The sequence below is a fragment of the Staurois parvus genome, unplaced genomic scaffold (assembly GCF_062004578.1).
Source record: "Staurois parvus isolate SC_StPar_1 unplaced genomic scaffold, SC_StPar_1.0 ptg000401l, whole genome shotgun sequence".
NCBI classification, from domain to species: domain Eukaryota; kingdom Metazoa; phylum Chordata; class Amphibia; order Anura; family Ranidae; genus Staurois; species Staurois parvus.
Genome location: NW_028318197.1, coordinates 5382066 through 5401055, shown reverse-complemented (window position 1 = coordinate 5401055; position 18990 = coordinate 5382066). Strand labels below are relative to the sequence as shown.

At 39.2% G+C, this 18990-nt stretch overlaps 1 protein-coding gene across 3 annotated transcripts in view; it reads right to left on the bottom strand.

Annotated features, from left to right (window-relative positions):
• The window catches only part of KIZ (kizuna centrosomal protein), a 257345-nt gene that overhangs the window by 47548 nt on the left and 190807 nt on the right, over window positions 1-18990 (bottom strand). For all 3 annotated transcript variants that reach the window (XM_089686530.1, XM_089686531.1, XM_089686533.1), the window contains 2 exons: window positions 13525-13623; window positions 7701-7797 (listed from right to left, as the gene is read on the bottom strand). In XM_089686530.1, the coding sequence (XP_089542656.1) occupies window positions 7701-7797; window positions 13525-13623 (196 nt within the window). The remainder of the gene's footprint in view (window positions 1-7700; window positions 7798-13524; window positions 13624-18990) is intronic.

Below are 18990 nucleotides of genomic sequence, written 5' to 3'. Positions count from 1 at the left end.
GGACTGCACGTGAATAGCAGAGTTCTGCATGTGTTGTGCTGCATGGCAAATGTATACAGCCTTTTGATTTTAATCTCTTGTAAGTACAATACTTATATATAACATTTTTAAATAAAAGCAATAATATACTATTATGAGGGCCTCCTCTTTTCCTTCGGTTTCCAGGAGGTATTAGAATGAACTAAGTGTACAGCTGAAAAGAGCAAACTAAGAAGGAAAGAAAATCCACCACCAGATAAAGCGTTATACGACTCTGTGGTACAAGCAAGGGGTCCACCAAGTCTGGTGAGTGTAGTCATGTTGGGGGGTCAGTGAACAGCACCTTAAAAAGCACCTGCTATCTTTTTGAAGAGCTCTAGTCACTTCTTATGCTGATTTGAGCACCGAGCACTTTTAAGAAGATACATGCACAGCATTATGGATTACGTTTTCATTATTGGCCATCTTTTTATTATTGGATGTTCATCTTTGATGATTTGTTAATCAATGTTACACTGTTGAGCGCTGTTTCCAAAATTTCTTTTGAGTCTTAGGGGAGCACATTTGAACAGCTGCACCAGGTTAATTTAGTGGTTTGAAATTTATATTATATTTTATAAGAATAAATAGCTGATCATTGTAACCACCCCTGCCAGTGTTTTTTTTTTATTATTTTCATTGCAAACAAATAAAACCCATAATATATCATTCCATATAACTCATTTTACAATACATAAATGTACATATTTCCTTCCCCCTCAACTCCCCCTCCCCCAACCTTACCCTCTCTTTTTCTTTCTCTTCTTGCTTCTCTATTACTACTATTTTTCTTCTCCCCACTCATCTTTTTTCTTTTCCATTCTGTTATAACCATCATTCCTTCATCTCTCCATTTATGTTTCTTTCTACTTTAAACTCATATCAATTCTGCATATCTATTTGAGGTTTTAAAATCACACCATCTTTTCATACATTTTCCCATTTTATCTTCTCCACTATGATATAATTCCTCCATCCTATAAATATTCTCTACCCTATATATCCAATCCTTTACCTTAGAGATCTCCTGAACCTGCCAGAACTTTGGAATCAATCCTTTTGCTGTGTTTAATAAATTAAATATCATCCTATTCTTATATTGTTTCACTGTGAACTCAGTATTATGGAATAAACATTTAAAATACTAACTCCCGAGATCTCTTGTATTTGTTGAACTATTTCCTGCCAAAACTACCCCTGCCAGTGTTAAATGTTTTTTCTTATCCCTGTAAACTAATACATCTGCAAGAGAGCTTGTTCTTTTGAAAAACAGGTATACTGCCTGGATCACCAGATGAAAAAAGAAAAGAAATCCTAAAAAAAGTAACCATTACATCTAGGAATTGGTAAGCTGCAATATAATAAATGTTTGTTTTGGGGTTTAAAACTTCTTTAACTTTTTATCCACCAGCATGTCTTTGGAATGTGGGAGGAAACTGGAGGAAACCCATGTCCTAAATGGGATTCGAACTGAGGACCCAAGTGCTGCAAGGCAAGAGTGCCAACCACAAAGCCATTGTGATCTAGTTCCATCTTTATTATTTTCATATTATTATATAGCAGTGTTCAAAATGAATGTATGTTTTTGTGTGTGACTTATTTCACCATATACTTTCACACTGTAGAAATACATGAGTGTGTGTTTAATTCAATAAATTAACAGTGGCTTTGGCAGATTGGACATTTAGAAGAAAGAATCATAAGTCTGTTTGGGGATAACACATAAAATTTGCACTGAGTAAGGCTCGGTTTACATGCTGTCAATATTAACAAGAAGAAATGTGCCACTTTATTTCTTCAAGACTCTTGCTCCATTATGTCAGCATTCTGCCTGACAACTGCCATTGTCTGGTCTCTAAGTAGCCCTATGGAGAGCAGCTGTACACGCTAATTTGAGGTTCACTGCGATGTCAATTGAGTCTTAAAATGAGAATACAACAGCTGCACAACAATACCTGGGCTTCATGAAAACATGCAGCAAAAGCATTCATAGTTAACCAGAGATTTTACATTTAGTTAACAAGGAAAGAGCCAAGGTCAGTGCAAAATAACCATCTGAAACATTTAAAAACCAAAGTATGCTTTGCCAGAAAATTAAGACAAATATAAGTGCAAATAAAAAGCAGGATACTCTTTTAAAATGAAGAATTGTTCAAATAGCGAGATACAAGTAACTGAAACTTTTTATCTAATTTCTTCACAGTGGAAAAGCAGCTAACTTTTTTCTTTGGATGGAGTGGGGAAGGATGACAACCCCTGTCACATTTTACCTCTATCTAGAGCTCTGTTAGAGAGATTTCCCCACACTTCATGTTCCAATGATAAGGGTTTCTACGGACAGAAATTGGGGGAATATTTGTAGGGAGACAGATTGTAATATAAACACTTTGAATATGCAATCAGAGCACCACGCGGTGGTGTATTTAGGTTTTGTACTGCCCTAGGCAACATAAAAGTTGCCCTTCCACCTACACTTCCCGCCCCCCCCCCCCACTGAGAGCCTAACACAGACCAACACCACAGCCCCCCACCTGCCGAGACAGCCCGATACCGACCAACACCACAGCAGACCCCAACCCAGCCTTCTACTAACAGCTGCCAATAGCTGCCCCCCCCCAGGCACACACCTTGTTTCCTCTTGGTAAATATGCCCCTGTGATATTTCCTTTTTTTGAGGTTTTATCATCGTGAAAAAGGATTGGAAGGATTGGAAGGACTTTCATTTTAATTTTTATATTTTTTCATAATTTTTGGATTTATATTTATTTCTTTTTGGACTTTTTTTTATATATTTTGAACACTTATAGCAAATATAGGTATTTGTTTTATGGGGTGGATTGTATAAATTTTGGCACATTTTTATATTATTGTTTCACATCTTCAAGGGTGAAGGTGTTATTTGTGCTATGGGGATTTGAGATTTTGTCTTAGTTGATTTTTGAACTTGTCACTTGTTGTATTTAAGGAAGTGGTATTTATAGATAAATATGCCCCTGGCCCCACACCAATGAACATGGAGTCCAAGATCATTTCTGTTCTTTTATGTAAGGGTAAATAAAACAGCCAATGCTTTTTCAGCACTTTAGCATTTCCCCTTTACTATGAGATACAGTCATGTCCAAAAATATTGGCACCCCTGCATTTCTGTCAGATAATGCACCACTTCACCCAGAAAATTGTTGCAATTACAAATGTTTAGGCATTCTCATGTTTATTTCTTTTGTTTGTATTGGCATGACACAAAAAAGTGGAGAAACAAAAAGCCAAAATCTGACACATTCCAGGAAAACCCACAAAATGGACTGGACAATATTATTGGTACCCTCAGTTTAATATTTGGTAGCACACCCCAAAATAACTGAAATCAATTGCTTCCTGTACCCATCAATGAGTTTCTTACACCTCTCTACTGGAATTTTGAACCAGGGTTCATTTTCCCAACTGCTGTTTTGAGATCTCTCCAGAGGTGCTCTATGTGGTTGAGATCTGGACTAACTGCTGGCCAGTTCTGTACTCTCAATTGCTTTGTCTGAAACCATTTCTGGGTGTTTTTTGACATGTGCTTTGGGTCATTGTTGGATCAAGATTAGGATCAGGTAAGTATATGTGGAGAGAGTTGCCAGTCATAGAAGATTTTTTACCTTAATGCAGAGAAGGCCTTACTTACTTAGTTCGTGCCTGACTCTTTGAGCTCAGAAAAGAGAGATAACAGTCTCACAGCTGCTCCCCAAATCAACTTCCTAATATCACACTGTCAACACAAGCTGTCTCCCTGTTTATAGGTGTGTATAACATTCATCTGAACTATGTGACTATGATTTGTGATATTGTTATTCGCATTTTGGAGCAGGAAAGCAGCAGAGGTTATCAGCATGAAGTCAGGAAGCTTTCAATGAAGGCCTGGGGGGTCCCTTTCCACTGAGGGTTCACTTTGACTCTTAGTTCAAATTGCAAAGCTCAGACAGAGAACATAAAGCATAAAGGGGTAAATATAAATGACTCATAGGCAAGACTGTAAAATTTAAAATGAGACTGAACAATAGAATTATTATGAAAAATGTAACTATGAATATTTAGATTCTTCATAAGCACAACTGTGACTGGATCTACTGAAAACCATGGACTACAGAAAATCCTCTGGAGATGGCAAAATGCATATTTTATTTTCAATAAGTTCATCAGTGATATATACACCAATAAACTGCTCACATTTGGGTGTGAAGAGAACACTATAAACGTCTTGTCTGAACAGCAGTTGTAGTCAGTGTTTATTTGTAGGACAGGTAAGCTTTCACTTTCTCCTGGAGATGTCAATGACATGACCAGAGGATGAGACTGGATAACTATCTGGACAACTGTGGGCATTCATAGCAAGGCTGGAAGGGGCAGAAGGGTACCAAAGAAATATGTTCCTCTCAGCACTTCATGTAGTTCCGATTGCGGGCTCTGTGAAATGTGTGGCACAGTAGTGTCTACTCACAGGGCATAGTGAATATGTGTCACTGAATTCAAGGAAGTAAATGTGTGGGGATCTTCACAAAGAAAGTTTAGAAACTTCAAGATCATTCAGATTAATAGGAGTAGGCTAGAGAGAATTAAAATACAAGGTGGAAATGAATAAATGATTTTAAACTTTGGCTAAAGATATGCTTTAACAGTATTTTTTACATTAATGATCATTTTTATTCTGTCTTTCCTTTTAACAGCTTCAACCAGCTGTCAATTTTCTTCACTCAGCTGGCAGCTAGCCAGAGGTTTGGTCCCATGCGATCACTATGGATGTTAGGGTGATCAACTAGTGACTTATGGATGGTGAGAGACCAGCACTATTAGTGACAAGTCTTGGAAGATTGTGCACAGCTGTAGGCTTCTAGCTCCAAAGAAAAACCTAGATCTGCATTCTCTTGGTACAAGGCATCATGTAATGAAAATAATCTAGGGATTGCGTACAAAAAGGTTTAAAGTCCTTATGCTATGTGGCCAGTTTAGATTTAAACAGTTCTTCTTTAATGTCTTATGCATAACCAATTAAAATGGTGGAAGTACAGGCAGCTTGTGGTGCCTGTAAAGGCTAGGCCTCGACTTCTAAATGTAATACATTTCTGAACTCGGATTAAAAAATACATACAATGAAAGCAGCTAACACAAGTAAAAGATACGTAAACCTCTGATTAAATAATACAAAAAGGGCAGCACTACAAAAATATTAATGATAAAATCCACTATAAATGATAATAAGAAATTAAGTCCACCATAAATGTCCGTGCTCCAAATGAATCCACAAAACAAAGTGCCTCCAACCATTAAAGAAAGAAAGAGAAAGTACCTATTCATTCAATGAGACTGGAGAAAGGAGTGACACCTCAGAATCCCTGATGACTACAAAGGTGAGTAGGAGCTCTTACCAGAGCAAACTCTCAAACTAATGAAAAGCCAGCAACACTTTAGGGGTTAACCCCAAACATATCCACGGCATATCACATGACAATGCTCAAACTTGTGGTTCCTCTCCAACTAGGGAAGCAGGAACCAAAAGAAGCCCAATCTTCACCAAGACACCCCTCATGGGCTGTTGGACATATGCAGAAGGCTTTGCAAGGTATCAAACCCCACACTTGCCCTGCTGGATATAACTGACAACAAACACAAACTAAAGGCAAAGCATCACATCACCAGGCATATATGGCACCTGGAACAGACAAGAGATCCAGGCTAGAAGCAGGCAGACAGTTGATAAACAGGAATAAACAGAGTCATGGCAAGTCAGCAATACAGGAATATGAAGCTAGCATATTAGGAGCAGGGTGACAGACATAGGATGCAGAAACAAGGTTCAGGAAGCAGGAAAAGAGTGTAGCATATACAGTGGAGATCGAAAGTTTGGGCACCCCAGCTAAAAATTTGTATTAATGTGCATAAAGAAGCCAAGGAAAGATGGAAAAATCTCCAAAAGGCATCAAATTACAGATTAGACATTCTTATAATATGTCAACAAAAGTTAGATTTTATTTCCATCATTTACACTTTCAAAATAACAGAAAACAAAAAAATGGCGTCTGCAAAAGTTTGGGCACCCTGCAGAGTTATTATCTTGTACTGCCCCCTTTGGCAAGTATCACAGCTTGTAAACGCTTTTTGTAGCCAGCCAAGAGTCTTTCAATTCTTGTTTGAGGTATCTTTGCCCATTTTTCCTTACGAAAGTCTTCCAGTTCTTTGAGATTTCTGGGCTGTCTGTCACGCACTGCTCTTTTAAGGTCTATCCATAGGTTTTCAATTATGTTGAGGTCAGGAGATTGTGAAGGCCATGGCAAAACCTTCAGTTTATGCCTCTTGATGTAATCCCCCGTGGATTTTGAGGTGTGTTTAGGATCATTATCCATTTGTAGAAGCCATCCTCTCTTTAACTTCAGCTTTTTCACAGATGGCATCAAGTTACCATCCAAAATTTGCTGAAATTTTATTGAATCCATTTTTCCTTCTACTCGTGAAATGTTCCCTGTGCCACTGGCTGCAACACAACCCCAAAGCATGATTGATCCAACCCCATGCTTAACAGTTGGACAGAGGTTCTTTTCATTAAATTCTGTGCCCCCTCTTCTCCAAACGTACCTTTGCTCATTCTGGCCAAAACGTTCAATTTTAACCTCATCGGTCCACAGAATTTGTTTCCAAAATGCATCAGGCTTGTCTATATGTTCATTTGCAAAGTTCAAACGATGATTTTTGTGGTGAGGATGTAGAAGAGGTTTTCTTCTGATGACTCTTCCATGAAGACCATATTTGTACAAGTATCTCTTTATAGTGGAATAGTGTACCACAACTCCAGTGTCTGCCAGATCTTTCTGGAGGGATCGTGCAGTCAAACGTGGGTTTTGAATTGTTTTTCTCACAATCCTGCGAGCTGTTCTGTCTGATATTTTTCTTGGTCTTCCAGATCTTGCTTTAACTTCCACTGTTCCTGATGACTGCCATTTCTTAATTACATTCCGAACAGAGGATATTGACATCTGAAAATGCTTTGCTATCTTCTTATAGCCTTCTTGAGAACAATTGAGAACAATCCATGACACTGGCAGGTCTCAGCTTTGCAAAGGGGGCAGTGCATGCTATAAATTCGGCAGGGTGACCAAACTTTTGCAGACACCATTTTTTTGTTTTCTGTTATTTTGAAAGTGTAAATGATGGAAATAAAATCTAACTTTTGTTGACATATTATAAGAATGTCTAATCTGTAATTTGATGCCTTTTGGAGATTTTTCCATCTTTCCTTGGCTTCTTTATGCACATTAATACAAATTTTTAGCTGGGGTGCCCAAACTTTCGACCCCCACTGTACATCTGCACTCAGGAACAGTAGGGTTCTACTTGCCCAGGCTAGATTTCTGCCCAAGTCAACATTAGGTTCAGCCCACTGCCACTTAATGGCAAAACTTAAATGGCTAATAGGGATTCTGGCTCTGAACTATTGAGTGATGGGAATAATCTTAATGATAGTTTGGTCAGAAATGGAGTCACTTGTATACAGCCAGCTCCACAGCAATACTGACACAAAGCTATAGAATCTGGCATCACAAGGAGTCTGCACTTCTGCAGTGGTGTTAGATTAGACATTGATTAAAAAATTACAGGTCACTTTAAAGCAGTAATGTCTACTGATATTTCATTATGCACGTTCTATTTACCTGTGTTCAGGGCTTGACTCACTAGACGAAATGGTAGCCTCAGAGATCTGCTTGCTTGTTGGTTTTCTTGTAAAATGTATGTTGGCAGGCATTAATCCTGTAATAGAACAACAACAACAAATATTAGGAAGTGAGCCACATAAAAAAGAAATAAAAAAATTCAGTAAAATTGTAAAAAAAAAATTAACAAGCTGTATGAAACTTGGAAAAATAATCTAGTTATACTTAATGGTCCTAAAGTCAAAAGACAGATGACGTTACTAAGGCAATCAATAAGCAATTCAGAAGTGCAAAAAACATTAAATAATCAGATATCCAAACTTAAACACACAAACTACAGTAGTGCTAATGTGTTGCTGTGGTTAGTAAATATTAGACATTGAGCAATTAAATAAAGCCAAAATTCAGCGTATCTGATCTATTTAAATATAAGTAGCCCAGTGTCAGAAAAAAAAAAAATATAGAAGCTGCTCTGACTGAAATACTCACCCTTTCTTTACCCGTCTCCTCTTTTAATGTTTGGCGTCAAGAATACACCCCCTAGGAGCATTAAAGCAAGCTGCAATGGACTCACAGCAGAAAGCTCTGAGGAACAGCACCATGCCTTTATCTGAGCACCATGTTCCTTGCACCATTCAGGACCTGCCTACTGCTGAGTACAGAAGAGGAGGAAGACAACCTGTAATCTTATGTGGCAGGGCAAAAAGCCTTAGGAAAAAAGGTTTGTATGTTCACTATGTGAAAGAGTTGCCAAACCCATTCACGTTACGTACTCACACCTGAACAAAAAAATGACCTTTGCAATTTTACAAATTTGGTGTGCAGCCTGCTCTATATTAGTAGCCATGACTGGCAAAAGGCAGTGCCTAAATGACAGCTGGTAGGTTTCTTGTGTGTGATTACTGGTTAGGAAGTCAGCTGTATGTTAGGAAGAAGACCACTCCTCATAATTCTAACTCCTAATTATAAAAGTTTAGCTCTGAGGAAGGGGACACATCCCTGAAACACATCAACGGGCAAACTTCATTACCAGTTGGGACCTTTACCACCTAGTTGGGTCATCTCAGTGACGTTTATAGGCTTTTATGCTCCTATGTTTGTAAGTTTTCACTTCTTTATATATTTTAAATAAACCTTGGATAATGAGCTAGGGGCTTGCGCCTCCTGTGTGCTTCTTTTTCCAGTTTCCAATTTGATTCCCCAATCGGAGGAGGGCTGCACTACCAAGACCTTAGTCCAAGGCTAATTGTATTCCTGATTTTCATACCCATTATCTGGTTTCTGGTGTCGATTCCTTTGGAGCGCTGGAGAGGTTCTGTTTGTCTTGTTGAGTCCAAGGCTTCTTCTACTGGGGCAGGTGGGTACTCTTAACCCTTGTGACATTGTTGATGAGGGTGTCCAAAGCAGTTCCACAGCGGAAGAGTCTCTCAAACTGCATTCAGAAGAAGCGCTTCCACAGCCCATCACTTTAGCCAGAGAGCCCATGCTCACGGATAGGAGGCTCATATGGGAAATGAAACAGGAAACCTCTAACAGCTTTTATACACTTTAGTTCATGGCAGACATGAGTGTTCCAACTGATCTGTGATTAAGGGATGAACTGCAATAGTTTTAGGATTCCTACTGATGACCTTAGCCCAGGAGAGGGTCTGGCAGCCGATGGTAACCAGGTCACAATAGGTGAGCAGCACAGAGACATATCAAAAAGAGTTCCACGTGTCATTTGCAGTCAGGTGTAGCAGCCAGTGCCAGTGACACTATTAGGAGACATCTCCAACTGGCCCATAGACACCAAGAAAAATACACTTTTCAGTAGAGTAGGGGGAAGGCTGAGCCTCCCTTTTTTATTGATATCAGTGTCCTTGTAGGAATTTTTCCTTCACTTACTATTCTGCAATAATGTTGTCAAAGTGAGGAAAAACTGTCTAAGATAGCAATACAAATCTGACAGAGGTTCTAACCCTTCCCCACTAAGCCCAATACTACCTAAACATTTTTGACTGACATTGCACCTTACAATTGTATGTAAAGACTGCACATTTTGCATTGAAAGTTTCCATTGTATCTTGAGGGTGAAATATATTTTTCTAGTTTAGTTGAACCCAGTTATAACTAGCTGAAGAGTGATCATGTCCAGGAGTAAAAATTCAGACTTTTGGATCCTGTATGTTGCAGGCATAAAAATACCATTAAACGTAAGACCCCATAAAAACTGTTCTTAAACGACAATGCGTTGGTAAGTTATTATACAGAGATCAGTGGAGTTCTTTTTAAAGAATACATTTTAAAAAATTCAATCTACAAACTGCTATGGAGCAAGGAAACCCATGATTATTTAAACACTATGATTATATGCTATGGCAAGACATCTTTTTAACTTTCATCCTAAATGACGTAGTACTGAACCTTGCACAATGTAACACTCTGATCACATAAACTGTCTAGATATAGAAAAGTGGGCACAAGTAAGAACCATAAAATCAAGGACAATCCGATCAGACACATAGCACAAAGGAAGCTTTATATCTGGCCCAATTTATTGGCAACACTAGCAAAATGATGTAAGTGGATTATTAGAGTAAATCTGTCTGTTAATCCTACACAAAGCCATCGCTATTACAGAAATATTGTTTATTTTTAAAAGTTTTGGACATAGTGGATTTTCATAAAACAAGGCATACATAAATTTCCATGTTTTACTAAATTTATACATGCAGTGTGATTATTATAATTGCTATTATTATTTTTTTTTCTTGTTAAAAATCAAAACAACTACATAAAATTCTTCAAAAACATGAAAGGATATTTCCTGCTGTTTTGCTTGGCCTGTGTATTAATCTGAGCTGGGACTGGTGACCTCTCACTTCAAAGCCACCAAATTAAGTCATTAATGTCACACTGCTTGCTGGTGCCAAATTTTTGCTAAGCACTTGCAGCTCTCACAGGTGTATATAAAGCCATGTCTAGGGATAATACATTGCAGTATACATGAATTAAACTGAAACTAGGTTCATATGTACATAACCATAATATCAATATCTTTTTTCTTGCTGTCCAGCTGCTTATTTCTGTTTTCTGTGCCTGTGTGTACATGGCCTTGAAGTATAACTGTGTAAAAAAAAAAAGAAAAAAAAGATACTTAACTTGTACTGGAGGCAGCTCCAGATGCTTGAACACCATATCTGGTTTTCTCTTGAGAGCCCTATGATCCCCAAATAGCATGATGCTCTAACCTGAAAGCAGCAACCAGCTTCCATGGTTGCTGGTTCTGACCTTCCCTCTACCATGTGCTACTCTTCACTATTGGTTAGAGAGATCACCCATCACAGTGATGAGATGACAGTAAGGTGCTGGAGATAGGAGAAGAAAGGCAATAGCCAGTGACCAGGCAACTAATGTTTACACATTAGATTGCCCTTCTATGTGGGGATCCAGGTTTCTCTCAAGAAAAATTGATCTGCTATGTGGACACCGAGAGTGTCCTGTAAGACAAGGTCATTTTTTTAATGTTTCGTTTGCCACAGGTCTTTATTTTTCTTTTTTTATTTAATAAGATAAAATTTTAATACAAAAGAAAGCCTATTGGGAAAACATAAAAACAAAACTAAAATAGAAAACAAACCACAACACTAATACCACGGCAACTGGTGCCTATAGGCACATTACACTCCATTCATTGCCAATGGGACAGTAAGTGGCTTAACAATGATATCTTCCCACAGTGCACTAGAATACCTTGTTTCTTAATTACTGTACAGTCCCAAAACACGTGGAAGAATGTTGCTTTGTCTTCTGAGCAATGTTTGTATTTAGATGAATGTGAAGGGTAGATCCTGTGCAATTTTTGGGGACAGAAGTAAACTCTATAAAGAATTTTAAATTGAATTAATCGGTCCCGGGTGGAGAACAGTTGTTGCATTGGATATTCCTGTATGTCTTTCCAGTCTTCACTGTCAAATTCTGGCACCTCCTCACGCCAGCAAGATAATAACTTGTCAAGACCTTCGTTTATGGTAGGTTGACGGACTTTATATATAGTGGAAAGTTTTTTCACTAGAGAGTCATAACGAGGTAGGGATTCAATCCCTGAGACTGCAAAGATGACTGGTTGACTGCGAAATTGCAAATGAAATGCATGGCATAGCTGGAGGTACCGAAATAGGTATGAATTAGGAAGGGCATATCTTATCATTAGGGAATCGAAGGTTTGAAGAGTACCGTCAACACAATTTTGGTTGAGATATTTATTCTCTTCAGATGCTCAAACCCACAGGTCTTTGTTTCAAGCTGAAAAGTGCTGATTCACTGAAATGTGGAGCAATTACTGCCAATAGAGAACAAGAAAAAAACTATAGTGAACCTGGCACTGATGACACTGCTCACAATGAATAGTTTAAAGCATGAGAAAAATGAGGGCCCATTCAAACCAATACAGTTTTCCGCACTTTAACATATGTGGGATGGGAAACATAAAAAGCAGAGCAACCAGGCGAACATAGCAACCACCCAGAAAAATTTTCCCCCCCAAGGGGGAACAATGAGCCTTAAACAGTGACCTACAACCTTGCAGCCCAAACAAGCCCCCGGCAATACAAGCACAGCAAACTTGTAAAGTTGTTAAAAGCATGCACAGATGACCAGGTGGCTGCCTAGCAAACCTGAGACACAGATGCCGGATGTTGATCATCTAAGAGGCACCAATCCCCTCAGTAGAGCGTGCTGTCATGGTGAAGATAGCAGTCCAACACAGAATGGCATATGCTACAGCCATTGAGAAATACTGGGGATGCAACGTCCTGCACAAGGGAGAGCAGGACAATGTCCTCATGCAAATGGAAATCGACACCACCTCTAGAGGAAGGATTAGCATGGATGGAGAACCACTTAGCGCTCAGAAAGACCAATAGGGAAACTCACAGGACAAGATTGTCATCTCCAGAACCTACAGCACTGAAGTGAGGACAGCTAGTAAGACGACTTCCCAAGACACAGTAAGCATGGGAAGCTGCTAAATGCTCTAAAGGTAAGGCTTCTGGGAAACCGTAAGAACCAAGGCAGGTTCCACGGCAGCAATGGAAAACTCACGGGGGCACCACATGATGAACTCCTGGGATGGAGGTACAATCCAAGGGAGCGAGGCCAAGGATCAAGAAAGAAGATCGGCAAGGCAGAAACCTAGCCCTTAATAGTGCTCAAAGCAAGCTTTGTGCAAAGCCCTGTTGGAGAACAGCTAACACCCAAGCTACAGAGAAGGAATGGTGATGATACCCAGAGGCTCACACAAGAAAATATACTGTGAGCATTCCGGGTGTGAAGAGAAGTCTTCTCCACAGGAAAAAATACCAGGAAAAAAGGAAAAAGCAATGAAACCACAGGTCCCAGCAGGGAACAAGGTCCTTACTCACTATATGCGGTGCCAAGTTCTTTTTCTGCTTAGTGTCCTACCGCTTTAGGTGGCGTTATAAACTCTATGGTCAAGAATAGAAGACCTGTCCATCAATAAACAAAAGAGAAAACAGATATTTTCATGTATCTTTAGATGTTTGCCTAAGAGCCCCTGGAAAATTAAAGCTGTGGTAGTCTATGATGCACAAACTGAATTCAGTTACCAACAGTTCTACCACATCCAACTCTGGACTAGTGGTCAGTAAGGCTACCTGTAACATCAAGGAATTAAGTGTGGCATGAAACATGGCAGCTTATAGAGAACTCAGTTCACAGCAGACTCAGAAATGTGGATGACTGAGCAACTCAGGTATCACTAGACACCACCAGGGGTGTATATTACAAATTCGTTTTACATTAAGAGATTACTATTACCTACCAGAAATTTCAATGTTGGATATATCACTTAGATCTTCATCATCCTCTTTTTCATCATGATCTGTCTCCTTTGTACTTTCTGGCAAAACATTTACATGTTCTGTAGGTAGACACAAAAAATACTGGTCACAAATGTCTTGCTGTATAAATATCACCTTGGTGCCAATGTTTTCTCCAAGTATTTTCTGCTGGGCAGTACCATTAAATAGACACATTAAAAGACACACTCTCACAAAAATTAACCTTCTGCAGCTCTTGATTTGGCAATTTTTGTTTGGATGCTGAATGCTAGGTGAATGGCACATGTACATATTATATGGTTTTCCTCTTTGTCAATAGTTCCCAACCTTAGTCTTCAAGTACTCCCAACAGGCCATATTTAGGAATTTCCTTTGATAAAATTGCAGTCATAAATACCAAGCCATTGACATTAATTAAAATCACCTGTGCAAGTTGAAGGAAATCCTTAAAACATGACCTGTTGGCAGTACTTGAGAACTGCGATGGGGAACCACTTCTTTAGGGCAAAAGCAGCTTGTCATGCACACAAAGTGCAAGTGATTGATATAGTTTAGGTCACAGGCCGAGACATCTTCCTGTACCCAGCTGGCTTGCTGTCCAACATTCCGAATAAAGGACACTGATATTTACCTTTAGAAAGTCTCTTTCACCCTAGAGGGGTTGATAAGAACCCATGTAAATCCTATCCCTCTTGTATTGAACTGTATTGTTGCTGTATTGTCTCCCTTTATATTGTAAAGCGCTGAGCAAACTGTTGGCGCTATATAAATCCTGTATAATAATAATAACAAATAAACAATGAATATATAAAATTTGGAAAGTTGCTGTAATCATTTTGATTACTTTTCAGGGTAAGGGCGATGGAAACATAGAAAAATAGAAAACATATCAAATGTTTAAACTGAGAAAATGTACCATTTTAAGAAAAAGCATTAGGGAATTGTGAAATGGCAGCAACATGTCTCAAAATTGTTGGGACGGGGCAACAAAAAGCTGGTAAACTAAGAGGCACTAACAAGTAAGAGCTGGAAGAACATTTTGCAACTAATAATGTAAATTTGCAAAAGGTCAGTAACATGACTGAATATAGAAAGAGCATCTCAGAGTCAGAGTGTCTCAGAATCACAATCTCAATCAGAATCACCAATCTGTGAAAAGCCGCATGTAAAAATTGTCAAACAATTTCAGAATAATGTTCATCAATGAAAAATTGTAAAGACTTTAAAATATATCATCATCTACAGTACATTATATCATCAAAAAATTAAGAGAACATGGAAAAATCTCTGTGCGCAAGGGACAAGGCCAAAACACAATACTGCATGCGTGGATCTTTGGGCCCTCAAACGGCACTGCTTTAAAAATAGGCATGATTCTGTGATGCACATCACTGTATGGTCTAAGGAATACTTCCAAAAATCAGTGTCTGAACACAGTTCGCTGTGCCATCCAAAAATGTAAGGTACAGCTCTATCATGCAAAGAAGCCATTTCTGAACATGATCCAGAAACACGGCTATCTTCTTTGGCCAAAGCTCATTTAAAATGGTCTGTTGCAAAGTGGAAAACTGTTCTGTGTCAGACGAAATGAAATTTGGCATTCTTTTTGGCAACCATGGGCACCACTTCCTCCAGACTGAAGAGGAGAGGGACCTTCCAGCTTGTTATCAGCGCTCATTTCAAAGGCCTGCATCTCTGATGGTATGGAGGTGCATTAGTATATATGCAATGGGAAGCTTGCACATATGGAAAAGCACTATCAATGCTGAAAGATATATCCAGGTTTTAGAGCAGCATATGCTCAGGTAAAGAATAGGACAACATTCCTCTCCCAAAACTCCAGCAATGGCTCTCCTCAGTTCCCAGACATTTACAGAGTGTTGTTAAAAGAAGAGGGGATGCTACATCGTGGTCAGCATGGCCTTGTCCCAACTTTTTTGGAATTGGACTCGGAACTATCCTTTCAGCCCCATATCCAATCACTGCAAATTTTGCTGCCTCAACCTCCGCAACATTTTCAAAACATGCTCCTTCCTAACAAATGAAACCACAAAGCTCCTATTTCACTCCATGGTCATCTCTTACCTTGACTACTACAACTTTCTCCTCATGGAATTACCTTTACATAGGCTAGCCCTCCTTCAGTCCATTATGAATGCTGCTGCCAAGCTCATCCACCATACCAACCATTCAGTGTCTGCTACTCCTCTCTGCCAATCCCTTCGATGGGTTCTGCTTAACCAACAAATTCAATTCAAAATACGAATAACTACTTACAAAGCCATCCACATCTCAGCCTCCAGCTACATCACTAGCCTAGTCTCTAAATACCGACCTGATCGTTCTCTTCATTCCTCTAAAGACCTCCTGCTCTCTAGCCCCCTCGTCACCTCCTGTCATTCTGGCCTCCAGAACTTTTCCCGGGCCTCTACTATCCTATGGAACTCTCTACCCCAATCTGTCCGACTATATCCTACTCTGTTTGCTTTTAGACAATCCCTGAAAACCCTCCGCTTCAGAGAAGCCTCTTCTGCCCCCAACTAACAACTGAAGTTTTATTTCTTCCATCAGGTCATCCCCCACAGCTATTACCTTTTGTACCACCTGACCCTCCCTCCTAGATTGTAAACTCTAATGAGCAGGGCCCTCTGATTCCTCCTGTATTGAATTGTATTGTAATTGTACTGTCTGCCCTCATGTTGTAAAGCTATGCGCAAACCATTGGTGCTATATAAATCCTGCATAATAATAATACTTTATCAGCTTTTTGTTGCCCTGTCCCAACTTTTTAGAGACATGTTGCTGTTGTCAATTTCAAAATTCCCTTTTTTTTCCCCCCTTAAAATGGTACATTTTCTCAGTTTAAACATTTCATATGTTGTCTATTTTCTGTTGGGAATAAAATATGGGTTTACGAGATTTTCAAATCATTGCATTCTGTTTTGATGTAGATTTTACACAGCATCCCAACTTTTTTGGAATTGGGGTTGTAAACCTGTTGCAAACATGGAAGATTTAGCCTGAGCATTTGATGCAAAATTAAATAAACCAAGGTTACCTTCAGTGAAAAGTGCATTTTGAAAATGTCAATACTTGACTTGTTCTAGAAGACTGGTAGTTCACAACAAGTAAATATCACAAATCAAGATAAGTGTTCATAATACCAATAAGCTCCCAAAATATAGAAGATGTGTCCAATGCTACATATCTTTATTCCCTAGACTTTTTTCACAAGTCTTATATACAGTATATATAATTTGGAAAATTTCCGGGCTTTCTTTAAGCCTTCGTGAGGTTTTTAAATCTATATTTCATCCTTGAGGACTACTAGCCTTGTCCATTAAAGGTTATCACCAACTGCAATCAATCAGCTCTTCTCCAGACCAAAAGGACAATCAATACATTTAGTACTTAAAGGTACATAAAACAGCACCAATTCCTCACTTAACCTTAGAGCTAGGGTTATACAAACTCATACTAACAGCTAAACATTAAAATGCTTTGGACACACATCGAACAGATGACCAGGCGGGCTAGATAACATTTTTTTAATCCCTGGATGATCCAGTAAAACAATCTTTAAAGCACTTTGTACTAGGAAAATGCACAGCATACACAATATACATTCCAAGCCATTAATTAATAGTGAGATTTTATAAGTAACAGTCAGTCTTACAAGGGAAGAAAACTAATTGACAATGTGGTGCTCTTGCTGTGGCTCACTGGTGCACCCTGCTGCGCTTTGCTCTAACTTCAAACGCACAGCAAGGCAAAAAGAGACAGACTAGAACTGGAATAGGCAATGAGGGTATCTTGAAATAAATCACTATTTTAATACCAATTCAAAAGAAAGCAGATAAAATGAGTGCTCATGAAGCACATCACACGTATGTAAACCCTAAAGTCATGTAGATGCAGTATGTAAACAACATACTTGCATGATGAACATTAATGGCAGGGTGCTACACGGACAAATTACAGTGTGGGTTACTATTTAAACATAATTGCATACAGGGAATAATAAGCAGATATAAGAAGCACAATATTAACGACTTGGAAAACACAACCCCATTAACCCCACATTTAATGAGAAAATGTCCCTCTATTAGTATTGTGCTGGCCATAGTGGTGCAGTTGTCGGCCAGTAATTTGAGAATATTTAATAAGATGATTGTATCAGGATTCTTGTACGGTAATAACATATATTGTTATAATTTTTGAGTACCTAAGATGATATTTAACAATAAAAAATTCAGTACTCAGCAACCCTGAACAGCAAGTAAATGTTCAGAAGCAAACATAAAAGCTTCAGCACACGAGCTAAATCACAAACATCCACATTAATTGTAAAGCAACCTCAAACATAGCAGTGACATTCCCCGCCCTGAGATCACTCCTCTGTCATGTTTCACCCAATCAAGACTTCGTTATAAAGACATGATTGGGTGAAATATGTTAGAGGGGGAGGTCCCAGGACATGGACTTTCATTGCCATGTTTGTGGATGCTTGTGATTTATCCATTGTGTTTGCTTCTAGACATTGAGCGTGGATGGCTTGGTTAGCCTCCAACACCCGAGGTTCAAGGAAGAAGCTGCTTGGAGCGAAGTTTCTTCAGCTTAATGTTAAGCAAATAAATATAACAGTTCAGAGGCCATACTGGTTAACTATCCCAGCTGACAACCTCTCCATTGTTGCTCCAATAGCCTGCATCAAGCTGAGTCTTCAAACTGTAGATAGTTGTGGAGGATAGGTATGAGACAAATGCTTGCCATACATTGAGCAAATTTCCACGGGTTCCTAATGAATGGTGAGTCATGGGTAGTGGTTTTGGAATCTCCCACCCATTATCCTTTGATCTGAAAATCAAAGGAACTGGGGAGAAAATTGTTGGGCAAACAGCAGCTGCATCCAAGTGGATGCAGCCACTATTTAGGTATTCTGACAGTCCCAGGTCATGGCTTATCAAAATAAAATAGCCAGCAGGGGAGATCCCTCCATCTATGCTGTTTAGCGTGGATGAGGGAATCGACAGCCAAGCCACACCTCTGCAGTAATGCTTCATAAAAATCTATGGGCCAGAAGACAAAGGTAAAGGAGCCCCAAAGAAATCTATGAAGCTCTACTGCGCAAACATGACCAGGAGACTGAAGACTTTTGCGGGATGTAAACAATCCCTGGATGCCGCGGGCATTGGACCTAGCTAAGTATGCATCTGCCAAGGGAGAAGGTGGGCTCAGAACAATCAGCAGTGGGGGAGCAAAAAGAACAAGTGCACTTTGTATGAAAATGCACTTATTCGTTAAGTTACCCAGGAAATCTGTAGATGTGAATTCCTATCTCCTCTCGTCTCCATGCCACCAAACACCACATTCGTGAGATATTGCAAAATCCACAGAGAAACCAACAATTTCAGGAGTGTTTGTGTTTTGGTGCAGCCTTCTTTCTT